At 44.2% G+C, this 13,962-nt stretch overlaps 1 protein-coding gene across 3 annotated transcripts in view; it reads right to left on the bottom strand.

Moving 5' to 3' along the window:
- WTIP (WT1 interacting protein) overlaps positions 1-13,962 on the bottom strand; it is an 85,084-nt gene that overhangs the window by 23,359 nt on the left and 47,763 nt on the right. For 2 of the 3 annotated variants that reach the window (XM_075765529.1, XM_075765531.1), the window contains one exon: positions 2,608-2,675. In XM_075765529.1, the coding sequence (XP_075621644.1) occupies positions 2,608-2,675 (68 nt within the window). Of the gene's footprint in view, positions 1-928; positions 947-2,603; positions 2,676-13,962 lie in introns of all 3 variants that reach the window. The other variant, XM_075765532.1, reaches the window with a different exon arrangement.

Here is a 13,962-nt window from a genome sequence, read left to right as displayed (position 1 = left end):
AATTCAGCTGTTATTACATGGATTTCATCAATGACCCCAGCGTGACAGCACAGTACCTCCTGCCCAAAGTTTCTCAAGCTGCTCTGCTAATTCCTGCTATGTTTGTGTTGTACTTAACCTGGTCACAAGCTGTGGGGGTTGCAACTCCAGAGAGCTGTGACCTGGCTCCCGTACCTACAGGAGCATCTAATTCTCCTGATCAGTTCCCAGGCAAACAAAAGCCAAGGAAGAGCACAGATACCAATGGGACACAGTGTTTTCTTAGCAGGAATACAATTATAACTTAGGTATACTGCCTATACCGCTCCCAAATTAAAATAATCTTTTTCTTATGCTCTTACCTAAGAATGAGACCGGAATGTGATCCACTCTGCTTCTGACTGCATTCACTGCCCAGAAAGAGGCTGCAACGACCTAAGAGACAAGTCTCCCAGTGCAAGAATGGTCGAAGGTAGGAGTGTGTACTCACATGGCTGCTACAGGGCAAGGGCAGAGGCTTGCAGGGAGGGAGAACGCACGTCTCTGTGGAAGACCCATGGATTCAAGGCTAGGGGACAACTCCACAGACTGTTATGATGCATAGCAGCTCCTAAAGCTCTGCTGGTGCTCTCTTCTTGGCCTGCAAAGCTTGCATGGCAGTGATCAGAGGACAGATTTGGTTATCTGCTTTGGACTGAAAACACCTCTTTTTAGAGAGGATTGGGGTTTCCAAGTGGTTAGGAGCAAGACCTGAGAATATGAAGTAGTTAAAGTAATTTCCTTTTTAATTGCTACTTTGCAGCCTTTTCCTGCAACTTTGAGAAAAACTTTGTGCTTTCTCTGTCCACAGAACTCTAAAATAGGCAAAGTTGATTTATTAGGGAAACAAGACAATTCCTAGTATTCTTGCTATGACGTTTGCTCAGGGGAAGCTGAGAGATGAAATTACTTTCTGAGAAGCAGCTGGCTTAACATGGGCAAGGACAACATCGGAGTTTGATTTCTTTGCTGACTTATGCAGCAGTGAGTCCCTTGATCTGCTTCTCTCCCCTTCCTCTGTGCTACTGGCAATCAGCTAAGACATGCCTATGGGAGGCTTGGGCTTTTAAATCTGTGCCTTAAATGTCCCAACAGTTCCCTAACTTGCAGAAAGTTTATTCCTATGAGGTCTTTAACCTCAGTTTTCTTGGGAAAATCACTGCAAGTATCTCCCTTCAGAAGTCTGCAACAGAACATGTCTAAGAACTAAAGAGGTTTCCCCCTCACCCCTTGAAAACGGAATGTTCTCCAAAAGCTTGAAATTTTAGATTTAAAATTCTTATGTTTGGGCTGAAATTACAAGGTAATAACAACAATCATGTCATTAAGTCAGATGAAAGGTTTTGATCATGGGGAAAGTACATTCCATCACAGTTCAAAATAAAAATCTCAAAGGTGTGAGCCCTTCCATCTCGTGCTTCTGCAGAAACACGGGAAAGAAAGAGCTGAAAATGGCAAGGGAGAAAAAATAATTTTCTCTCTAAAATGCAAGCAAAACAGTAACACATTTCAATTATAACAAGAAACTTATTTTCTGCACAACATACAATTTGCTCTTTTCAACAGGCTCCAGCTGTGACAGGCTGAGAGTAAAGGTGTAACACATAAAGGCAAATATGGCTTGTATTTTAGGAATGTCCATGATTTTTATGGATTGCATTGATGAGAAATGCATTTGTGCACTCTGAACTGCCAGTAACATTTTTGTTGTGGGATATACTTTGCATAAAGCATGGCCGTATATTCATTAGAAATGGAAAGTCGTCCTGGAAGACCCAAGCTTCTAAATGAATGGTATTTCAATAAATAAAGGTCGTATAAATTCAACATACCGATTCTCCAATTCATCATCCTCTAAGCTAAAATATATCATTCCTCTCTAATTTCAATTCCCAGACATGTCGCCCTCTTAGTCTTAATTATAAATGATCTGCCACTTATCAAATTATTCTCTATGTACTGCACAATCCTCACCCTTAATTGCACAAATATTTTATTTTTGGAACAACACAGCTCAGCAACAAGCTTCATTTTTTCTTTTCATGACTCAGTCTCTATTAAAGCAAAGCGTTTATAAAAGCTCTGGCAGCATGGAGAGAAAATTAGTTGCTCCTCCGTGGCTAACAGTTTTTAGCTAATCACAATGCAGCTCCACATCACTCTGAGCAGAGCAGTGATTAAAACTGCGCCTGCAACAAAGCAACATTGTACACAGCGATGACGTGCTCCAGTCAAAAACGTCTCCCCTCTTGTTATGATTGGTATTCCCCAGATGTTTGACTTTGAGCTCTAGCTTGGCAGGCGAGGCTTTGTGGCTGCAATTCAAGTCCCAAGCTTGAGCAGCTCCAGTGTTTATTCTCATAATTTACACTTTGTGATGGCTTATGGACAGTTATGTACTGGGTTTCATAGCCACCACTTCAAACCGAGGGCCTGATCCTGTCTTTATGGAGTTAGTGGTAAATGCCTCCCAATTCCAGCACTGGCAGGAGGCCCCTGATGAGTAAACCATCTCTCAAAGCAAACAAGCCAATATAAAAGAACAATTTGGTTTAAAAACAATAAAAAAATGCCTGAAATCTTACTTACTAGGAAGTCTTCTTCACAGTACACCTTGCCATTGACATTGTAGAATGCTTTTCCTCGTAGTCTTCTCCCTGTTAAAATAGGGTACCATCAGAATTTTGTGCTCCGTCCCCAAACCCAGTCGTACAGGATGCAAAGTGAAAAGCCCACCCTGTTGCGCCTGTCTGCATGGCCAGTTCCTGGCCCCTCTCCTCCCCGTAGGGTCCATCCAGAGACATGGGTGAGGGTTTGGCTCTCAGCTCCATCCTGCCTTAACAAATTACTTATCAACTAAATGTTACTTCTATAAGTGCAGGTTATGGAACCCAGTTGATACCAGTTCCTGCAAAATTTGAAACCTAAACCCCAAAATGGTTATTCTGGGGGGAAAGACTCATTTTTAAATTGAGACAGTTTTCTTAGCAGGTGAAATCACAGCAGGCATACATCCACTGCAGTCAACCTCAGTGAAGTGTTTGTCTCTGAAGGACCAAACAAGGGATACTCCATATCCTGTCACCTTTAAAAATATTAATACATTAATCAATGCCATAGCAGCTACACCCACAGCTCCCTGTGATACTAAAGCAGTACAAGGCACATGTGATGGAGGGAAGGGCAGAAAAATCACATTTAAAATGAGATTTCATTTTCAAGTTTGAACAGTTGCCATTTCATTAGCACTTGTGGAAGAACTCTGTTGACAAAGCCTGTGATCATCGATAACTGATGGCTCTCTTTACAGCTGAGAAATGCACAACAGACTCCAGAGAGTCCCAACAAAAAGGATTAAAACCAGGAATTCAGAAACTACCCAGCCCAACCAGTTTTTAGGTACAGCAGATCAGATCTGTCTTACACCAGAGCTGCTCCATTGAAAACAACACCATTTTATCAGTGTAAAACCAGACGGAGAAGGGAAACTGCACTCATCCTGACTCACCTTATTTCCACTCTGTGCCAGGGTCCCACTGGCCAAAGCTCCCAAACATTCGGTGTTCTCACAAGCCATTTGCAGCCTTGGCAAGCAGATGGCACGGTGCCTACTATGGGCTGCATACCAGCTGCTGTGAGCAGTGACACAGAGCAAGGAGGAGGGCAGGAGGCTCTGTGTTCACAGGTCATCAGATGAGCCCTCCCAGGTCACCAGCAAAGCTTTTACTCCACAGAGTAAGCCTGGACATCTACCGAGGCAGAGTAGTAGCTCCACCATAAACATCGCCGATCTTCGCGGAGGGTTTTACTGAGGGCCGGCAAGCTGAGCCAGCTGGCCAAGCACAGAGGGGCAGGAGTGCTCTCCATGGTTTCCATAAACAATGTTAAGGAAAATATGATTAATTTTCAGTGCTTGAAAGTGCCTTTTACACGTTGCCACTGTGATCCAATCCTGGGAAACAGTGTGTGGCACAAAGAAGTTGGGATCTGGGCTGATGCTTTTGGGAAATCACATGCTGCATGTGGTTGTCTGGCGGTTTTACTGTCGTGGCCGAGGGAAATGCTTCTTTTGTGTGCACATTCTTGGGCTGTCGATCTCACGGGCTGCTGTCTCCATACTGCTGGTAGGTGGAGTCAGCTCTTGTTTGTCTTTTTAACTGCCTGGTAGCTCTGGTAGGGACCAGGAGCCTGTTGGCGTGGGCAATGCACTGAAACTGACTCATCTCCTCTGAGACTCTTAGGTAAAACCGGTCCATCTTACACATCACTGAAACAAGGCATGGGGCTGAGATAACACTGAGGGGGTCACAGGGCCTCTCTTGTCTGACGCAGGAGCACCTCTAGATCTTCCCTCCTGCTTATCCAAGCTGGTTTTAAACCTCTCCAGTGAAAGGGAAAGGAAAAATAAATGGAAGGGAGGGAAGAAAAGTTAAGAGGCCAGAATGGCTTTTTAAAGGACAGGTTGGCTCTGCCAGACCCAGCCTTAACACACACCTTGTCTTTAGATGGTGGAAATGAAGTGGCTGCACCTAGAACAGGGACTTGCCTTGGACATGCTGATGCAGCACTTCTACCTTGGTCACACGCAATGCTGGTGCAGAGCCAGGGTGTTTGTTTCAGGTGGGGAAGCGCTAGCCATCACCCTCATCACACATCCATTATGGTTAGAAGCAGCAGAGGTAATTAGGGACAAATCCTGAACTCCGTTGCTGGAAGAGTCCCTGCAGAAAAGGAATGCCCTAATTTGGGGAGGTGTCAGCATCTCCTGAGGCACTGCAGAAGGTGCACAAAGTCCCATATATCCCGCTTTGTATCCCAGTGCACAGAGCCTGGCAGTGCTCAGGTTGATAGAAACTCCCCAGATTCTGCTCCTGTTGTATCCTTAGCACAGCATCACTGGCAGAAGCCAATGGGATCAGAGCTTTCCCAGAGTGGGAAGGAGTGGGAAGCCTATGACCTAAAGCAAACAAGGCAAACCCAATGTTTTGGACTGGCTCTCGAAGACACTTATGTTATCAGGTATGTTTGTAGCTGATTGCCCTGTGACATGAAACAACCTCACCTCTGCACAACAAAGCTGCCAACCTCCATCTGGGCCACCGCACAACTTGTGAGCCCCTGCTCACACCCTGCTCCGCAAGCCCCCCTGCCAACCAAACTCAGACAGCTGTCCTCCCCTGCTGTACAGCTGATGTGATTAAAAACACTCATAGAGCAACACCTTTCAAAACTGAGGAAAAATAACATTTTCCCATTTTACAGCTGAAAAAAAAGAAGCCACCTATTAGGGAACTGACTTGCCTGAACTCATAAAGCAGGCAAACAGCTTGCTCACATGATAATTACTATTATTAGCAATAATTAATAAGATAGACAGGCCTTCTACCTTAGAGGAATTTCATTCAGGGATCATACAATAATTATCTCATAAACAAGATACAGCAAGTTATCACACAAATAGCCATGGCTGCACTATATTGGCTTCTACATATCACATTTTAGAAATAAAGGCAAAACCATACATTCCATTTGCCCTCCAGAACAGTTTGCTAAATGACAGCATTGATCATGGTCACACACCAAACTCAGTAAGTACCCTGGGCATCACATGCAAACTGCAATCAAGAGGAAAGTGCTGGCAGTTGCAAAGCTCAAGGGGATGCAGCGTTGGTACCTCCCAGCCCCAGGGCAGCTGTGCAGCAGGGTGGGTGCAACGCCTTGAGGTTAGGGCACTTGCCCCGAGCTCGATGTACTGGACAAGGCGGTTTCACCTCTCAAGGTCTTGGAGTAACTTGAGGGCCTGCACAGCACCAGCCTGTTCTGTGTAGCCGTAACCTATTATTGTGAATTGGGCAGAGATTACCAGTTAAAAAACCCTCATGTTGCTTTAGCCAGCTGATTCAAACGCCTGGCCAGCTAGACAAGGTAATATCATCCTGCCCACTGGTACGCAGAACCTGCTGCTTGGCTTTCCCTTGAATGACTGAGTATAGCCAAGCCTGGGTTACTATTTGCTTTCATAATATTAAACCAAAAAAGTCAAGAGTTTCTGACAAAACTTGATGCAACTTGTTGATAGCTCATTATAATAATAATGAGCAGTTATAATGAGCAGCCTAGCACAGAGTTCACAAGTACGGGGTTTCACAAACACTCTGCTGCTTTCCTCCTTCTGCTGGATACCCACCTTGGCACGTCCGCCCTGTCAGACCAGTTTTCAACAGTAGCAAGGAAGAGGCTCTGTTTCACAGCTGACCAGAAGAGCAGCAGCAGGTCAGCCAGGAATGTGCAGGGGGACCACGGGACGGGGCTGAAGCCGCCCAGTCTGTGGCCCGAACGCAGACACGTAACACTGGCTTTTATAGGGGAAGCCCTTTCTTCCCTGAGTGCTCTTTAGAGCTTTGTTTTACTGTAGAAAATTAGTACTCACAGTGACAACGAATGCGTGTTGCAAACAACTTTTACATTTCTTGACTGACACCCACAGGTTAGAGGGGTAGTGAGTGCCAGGATAAGGGGGTTCCCCCACCCCAGGTACGACGCAGAGACCTCACAAATGATCCAGCAAAGAGTGCAAAGTTTCATGTAGATAATCTAGCAGTTAATAAAATGCAAGCTAGAAATTACTCTGTCTCAAGGAACCATCACAACTGGTGTTTGCAACCATCATGACAAACATCCAAAAGAAAGGCTTTTGGAACTTTTTAAAAATATGTAAAATCAGAATCAGCTCTAGGTTTTTAACATGAGTTTTCACATTTAACCAGTTGGTGAGTCTCTGGTATTTAAATGTGTCTAGCAATTACTTCCTGCACAATTTTCTCCCCTATGTGTTGCAAACTAAAAGGAAGGCAGGCTTGCTTTAGCAAAGGACACAACTCAAAGATTCAGTTTGCAAAAGGAAAAACGACCCACAGTTGACACAGGCTGTCCACAACTATTCTCTCCAATCTCCACAACACTTCACCGGGTGGTGAAAACACACCAGCCAGGAAGCCAAGATAGGGTAAAACTTTTTCCAGTACTGTTTCAAAAGCTGCTGCAGGCCTTTGTGGAACAAAATGTGAATCAGACTGGGTTTTTACAGTCTTGAGGAGGTGCTCCAAAAAGCACTGAAAATGTCCTGTCCCCTCCCCACTAGCTCAGAAAGCACCTTCAAAGACCTCCCTGCCGCTGCTGGCAGTGGGGTATTTGCCTATAGGGAGGTGACTTTATCAAATCACAGCCTTCAGTGGTAGATCTCCAGTCTCACATGGGATGATGCAACCGCGTCAGGGGCTAACACCCCCCCTCGCCTTTGTAAGACAAGAGATAGCAATGTCTCACTGTCACAGCATGGTTATTAGACCTAATTACTGTTTGCAGTGTGCTTTGAAGTTGAAAACTGCCAAGCATTATTACAATATTTTAAGTACTTTGATGATTAAAACCACGCAACCGTTGGGTAATAATCATGATTTACTAGTATTGTAGTGTAAGCAAGTTCATGTGAGAAGCCTGCATTGTCTCAGTGCCTGACGCTACTTAAAAACAAACAGCTCCCCTCTGACATAATGGGAATGCTGCAGCCCCAGCCTTGCCTCCCAGATAACGCCTGGCGTGTCTTTCAGCATGCTGGAAAAAATACACTAGTGTACTTCCTCGCCATCATGATCTCTCTCATGATATTTTAGATAAATGTGCCTCTTCTCGTAACTTCATGCAGGAAAGTTGCAGTGTTAGAGGAAACAAAGTGCGAGATGACTAATAACGTCCTTGTTATTTCTAACATTACAGCTACGTGGAACAACAGGCCTGTATTTTAGTCAGAAAATGTAATTAAAACCTCTGCATATGGAGCGCAATCAAAGAGTTCAACTGTAGGTATCGCTGCTAAAGATAAGGAATTTGTTAAAGCAGAGCTAATTAAAAGCCTGAACAGCCCAAGCTATAGCCACGGAATATTGTTCAAGTACCTGCCATTCCTGTTGGCTGGGGACATGCCTGGGTAGGTCTGACCACACATGAGCACAGACCTCGTCTGTGCCGCTGCTCCTCCCATGGGGGCACGGCCCCCCCAGGAGCCTCCATGCAGGCAGTGGGCAAGGTGCAGGCTGCAGCAGGACCAGGCAGGATGGCTGTGGCTGCCCTACCACAGCATCAGGGGCTTGCTCGAGCCCCTTGGCACAGCCACATGTTGCTCCTGCTGGGAAAGAGGCACCCATGAACTCCTGCTACTTGTCTCACAGCAGCAACACAAATACACAGCATCCTTCTCTAACAGCTCTTTCTGCAGGAAAAAAGCATATCACATTGCTCCTCTCATTGGGATTTCTTCCCCTTACTACTTATTTTATGAATTGTCAGTTCTGAGGCTGAATGGAACACTCTGAGAATCTCTGCACTCTGGAAGCTTTGGTCCATGACTTGCACAGCTTTCTGAGCACAGCAGCCCCTGGCTCTTCATGCCTGACTGACCAACGAACTGTGCATATCTGTTTTAGTTAGCAATGTTAAAAAAATGTACCTAATTGCTTGTTAACTGCTTCAGACACCATCTCTGCAGTGACTGATATGACACCAGCATCGTCACTAGTCTCATGTTAGCACCTTAAATTACAGTCTCTCAAAGCGTTCAGACTAAAGCGACATGTAAACATACACACAGGATTAATATGCAACATTTGCTCAAATATTTCCTAGCTACCATAATAAGGAAGGAAAATTCCCATGTATTGCCCTGTACAAGAGAAATCAAATACAAGGAGGCTTAGGCTGAGCAAATGTATCTGCATGCCTGCTGCCCACCTGTGGCCACAGCCTCCATCACTGCTCAATGGAAACGTAAATTTTACCAGGCTAGACCTGGCAATTTGGTTTTGCAGAAGCCCCTGGCACAGGTCTGGGACTGCTCCGATTCAGAGCCAGTGTGTGGTGGCCATCTATGGGCTGTCCACGCTCCCAAATGCAGACAGTACCTGAACACACTTTTACACCTCACGTGTCACCCACGGACTGCAATGGGGTCTATCACCAGGTCCATGGAGAGGCAGTTGGTGCTCAGGTGATGTCCCCTGTGGCTTATGGACACCATCATGACAGCACAGGGTGCCACGATGGGAACCACCGTCCGTACCCTTAAACTACACTGGCATAGATGCTGCAGCTTTTCTTGCCATGCAAGGTGTCATGTGCACTTTGAAGAGTGCCTGTGTGCTCTCTAAAGTATACATTTTAATGAATGAGAAACCGGGACCAAAATAACTCAAAAGCTGAAGGGCAAATGAAACATCCAATCTGTTCTACACAACCCCCGATGCTGGAGAATTACTATTTCTGAAAAGTGAAAGTTGAACTTTAAGTCACTAGATGATTCCAGAAGCTGAAACTTCAAGAGAAATACCAAGTTTTACAAACACGGAATAAATCATTGAAAATATTAAATAACAACAACTCGCCTCTGCTACCTCCTCTACCCAGTCATCTCAAGATAAAACCGATGCAGAATTTCACCCAGGAAATCTGTTTTCTTTCACTAGGCAGAGGAAACTGGCCTGCCCAGGAATTAAAGATGTGCCAAAATAAAATGAAAGCTTCCAGTACTTTTTATTTGTTACCATTTCTCCTCTACTCACATGTGAGTTTGGGCCTGCAGTTGTCCATCCCTCCCTCTGGCTTACGACTGCCTATCTGCACAGAGATTTTCTTTACACGAGGTTTCTGTCACTCCACCCGCTTGAGAACAGGGAGCACCAGGGAGCACCGAGGCTGCTTTAGCCCCTGAATAACTGTTAATTAAATTCTTCTCCTCCGTCTCCTATGGAGGACTAACACAAAGCCACCAAGCAACATGAGCACAACCTCTTCATGATGGGGTCCTGCGTTCCAGCTGCAGCCTCCATCACACTGCAGGGTCCTGGTAGCAGGAAGGGGCTGCCAGGAGGACTGTGCTCCAGCCCCTGGGGTTGGAGAAACTTCCATCCCCCACTGCCACTGCCCCGTCCCCTCCTCACAATGCTCACTTGCTCAGGCTTTGTGAAAGCAGGAGTGAATTTCTAGGGCTTTCAGGGTTTTTTAGATAGGAAAAAAAAATAAAATCAATGCCAAATTCCTTTGAATAGAAGATACTGCATGTTGGCAGAAGCCACTTTTCACAGACTCCAGCCGTTTGAAATCTGAAACACTAAAAAGTGGCTACTGTGGATGTGTTGTATTCTTCTTTTCAAAGCAATCTGGCACACAATTTTGCTCCCCTGTTTCAGGACCCAATCCTGCATTCCTTTCACGCTCAGACTCCCATTGACTTTAAGGAATGCAGGATTGGATCCTAAATGTGTGCTTTACTCACACAATAGCTCCTCATGGTTACGATCTATTGAGAAAGGCACACTTTAAAAACCATTTGGAATTGCAGGCTCATCCACCGGGGCCAGAATGCCTGTAAAGATCTTCCATTATTTAGGAAAAAGGCTCGATGTGTGAATTACACACACACACACTTTCCTGGTTTCAAGCTGCAGGCACAGCCTAGCTTGAGATGCATCAAAATATTTTGAGCACTGCCCTGATAGCTCCTAAAGAAACCACGTGTAATTTTAGGGGTTTTTGGGGAAAGAAAAAAAAAAAACACAAAACCAAACAAAAAAAAACAAAACAAAACTCCCGGGGGAAAAAAGCCACCAAAGCAAACATAAAAGCAGCTGAATCTTTAGGACAGTTTTTCAGAGAACTTCCGTAAAAGCCTCTAATAGACCTGCACCAGCTAAGACAAAACAGAGCCTTGCACTGCTATTTTTGAGGATGCTGTATATTGAGTTACGAGGCTATTACGATGCAAATCTCAAATGTACAAGCTTTTTACTTGGCCATAAACACAAAACAGTATACATTGTCCTTTCAGAAGAAAAGGTTTGCTGCTAAAATAGCAGAAGCCCTACGTAAATAACCAACATTCTTTCTGCCTGAGGTCACTGACTTGGCCTATTCAATTCCGGGCTAGTCTGGGATTTGACAATCTAAGCAGGGGAGAGGCCCTTTCCTTTTTTTTCAAAAGAATGCTGGGATTTTATTTGAAATTTAAACTCTTGCAAACAAAAGGTGGCATCGTATGCTAGAGGCCTATGAAGGTGGAGTACAGGATGTGTATTGTTTTCTCCCTTTACATAGATTCTTTCAGGAAAGAGTATTCAGAGTCTGTGAACAAATTCTAATCAAATATTATCATCAGGTAGGCAGACATAGCAAAATATGAACGAACAGTTTTAAGAGATCAGGCGATTTTCTTTTTTAAAATATCGATGCAGGGAAAGCATAAAAATTGTTTAAAATTATAATTTAAAATAAATTATTTTTAAAATCTTAATTGAAAAGCCCTCCACAGTTTAAGTTCCTATACTAATTCATATTTGTACACTAAAAAAGAGCTTTTCAGTGCAAGTTAACTGTGGCTACAAAGTCAGTATTCATGCTCATTCTCTATCTCAAGTTGATCTGTCCTGGAGAGGCAGATGGCAGTTAACTATTTTTCCTCCTGATTACCATTGCCCAGTTCTTACTTGGAGTCTCACAAAAGTACACTCTTGTATAATACAATTATCATTTCCATTTCTGGGCTCTTATCCAGGCTCTGCACTGCTCTCTGCTCTGTGCCACCTCTCCAGCACGGGAAAGCGTGCCAGCTCCTGCCACATGGACGTGCACACCTCCCACCACAGACAACTATGCGAAGCTGAATTTGCAGCTGGTGTAAATCATGACAGCATCACTGAATTCATCACAATTTATACAAGCTGTAGACCTGCCCCAAGGTACTATCTTCGCCAGAAAAAAGTCTGTCTTTGCTATGCACTCAGAAATGTGTGGTAAAATCCAGATGAAAACAAGGCAGTTTATCATTTTGACATGTTTGTAGCCCAAGGTAAACTCTAGACTCTCCTCTGTAGTTTACCTTAACCTGCCATGATGTCAAAATGAAAAACTTCATTATCTTCTGTGCTGGTTTCAGCTGGGATAGAGTTAATTTTCTTCCAAGTAGTGGCATAGTGCTGTGTTTTGGATTTAGGATGAGAATAATGTTGATAACACACTGATATTTTGGTTGTTGCTAGGCAATGCTTACACCAAGTCAAGGACTTTTTGGCTTCTCATACTACCCCACCAGCAAGTAGGCTGGGGGTGCACAAGAAGCTGGGAGGGAACATGGCCAGGACAGCTGAACCCAACTGACCAAAGGGATATTCCATACCATATGACATCATGCTCAGTATATATAACTTGAGGGAAGCTGGCCAGGGGTTTAGATTGCAGCTGGGCATTGGTGGTCTGTGGGTGATGAGCAATTGTGCTGTGCATCACTTGTTTTGTATATTCTATTATTATTATTGTTATTGTTGTTGTTATAATATTATCTTCCTTTTCTGTCCTATTAAACTGTCTAATTTATCTCAACCCACAAGTTTTACTTTTTTTTTTCCCCCCTGATTCCCTCCCCCATCCCACTGGGGGGAAAGCAAGTGAATGGCTGCGTGATAGTTTTAGCTGCCTGCTGGGTTAAACCACAACATCTTCCCTAGGATTTTGCTTTGTGTCAGCTATTGCACTGAAGGAAACACCTTTCTGTCTAAAAAGCATGCCTTTGCTGCCAAAACCCCTTTCTTTTCTGCACTGAGGCTGGTAATGAGTCTTGCTCTGACCATTTGCCACCACCAAAGCCAGCGAGCCCAGGACTGGGTAGAGAGGATATGGAGGGTACATTTACTGCCCCAACCTAGCTGCATGACTTAAACTGTCAAGTCTCCAGCAGGATTATGCAGATAGATAGATAATGTCTTTTGTTACCTTGCTGGAAAACCCCACCTTTCTTGGCAGGGTATCCATAATCTCCATGCCATGTTTACTCTAGTGTGGAATTCTCTCTTCCTTTCTCTCTCTTCCTACTCTTTGGTCAGGTTATTTAACCAAAAGGTTACTTAATGCTGCAGGGGCAAGAAGATCTCTGACCTCTGGTACTCGGGCAAAGTGTTCCTTTGCAGACCGTATTATAAACTTAGCAGATACTTTCAAGCTTCCATATAATTTGCAAAAGTTAAAATTGGCAGATGTTTCCTTTCTCTCCCACTTACATATTTATTCTATCCCATACCACCCATCAATTTCAGGGTTAAGGCATAAATTATTTCCATGGAGCTCCAACAGAAGAACTTATGTTGAAAAGGAGTTTGTAAAAACTAAATCAAGCATATATTTAGAAACAGAAATACAACAGTCTGCATTGATCTAATAGCTATTTTGGGCCTATATATTAACATATACCTAAAAATATATTTCTTAATAAGCTAGCAAGCAGACACACTAACAGAGAAAAGTAAAATAAAGCTCCAAATGTACTTAAGATTTTTTTTTTTTTTGGGGGATGGGGTTAACAAATGAAAAAAAAGAAAAAGAGAGAGAAAAAAAACCCTACAAGGGTAGAGCAACACAGACCACTGGGTAAAAACCAAGAGATGCTTCGCCACCAGTCAGCAAGCTGGGAGAGAAGGGGGTATGGCTCTTCCCCCAAGGTAGCTTCCACTGTGGGAAGCTTTCATGGTTCATTCCATCACAGGCCCTGCTTGTTTTCAGCAAAGAATTCCACTTTTCCAGCTGCTGCCTATAAGCCAGGACTTAAAAACATACTTGCCTTATCACACTATCCCAGAGTCCCAGTGCCAGCCCCTTCTATGGCAAAATAAATCCATCACCAAACTGCAGCCTATTCCAGCCCAAGTCTTCCTGACTCTGCAGGATGCAACCTTCCCAAGCAGACTTGCTGGCCACTTCCCATGCAACGTGGTGGGTGGCTTTCATTCAAGCTCCAGTAAGAACCACCAAAATGGCAGCAATAAGGATCCATCTAGCACAGTATCCTGTCTCCATCTCTGGCCAAGAGTGGAAGCTCCATTGGAAAGAGCATTAGAAACAGGGCTT

This window comes from Balearica regulorum, chromosome 13 (genome assembly GCF_011004875.1).
Source record: "Balearica regulorum gibbericeps isolate bBalReg1 chromosome 13, bBalReg1.pri, whole genome shotgun sequence".
In the NCBI taxonomy this organism is placed as follows: Eukaryota; Metazoa; Chordata; class Aves; order Gruiformes; family Gruidae; genus Balearica; species Balearica regulorum.
This window is presented reverse-complemented; position numbering and strand designations above follow the sequence as displayed.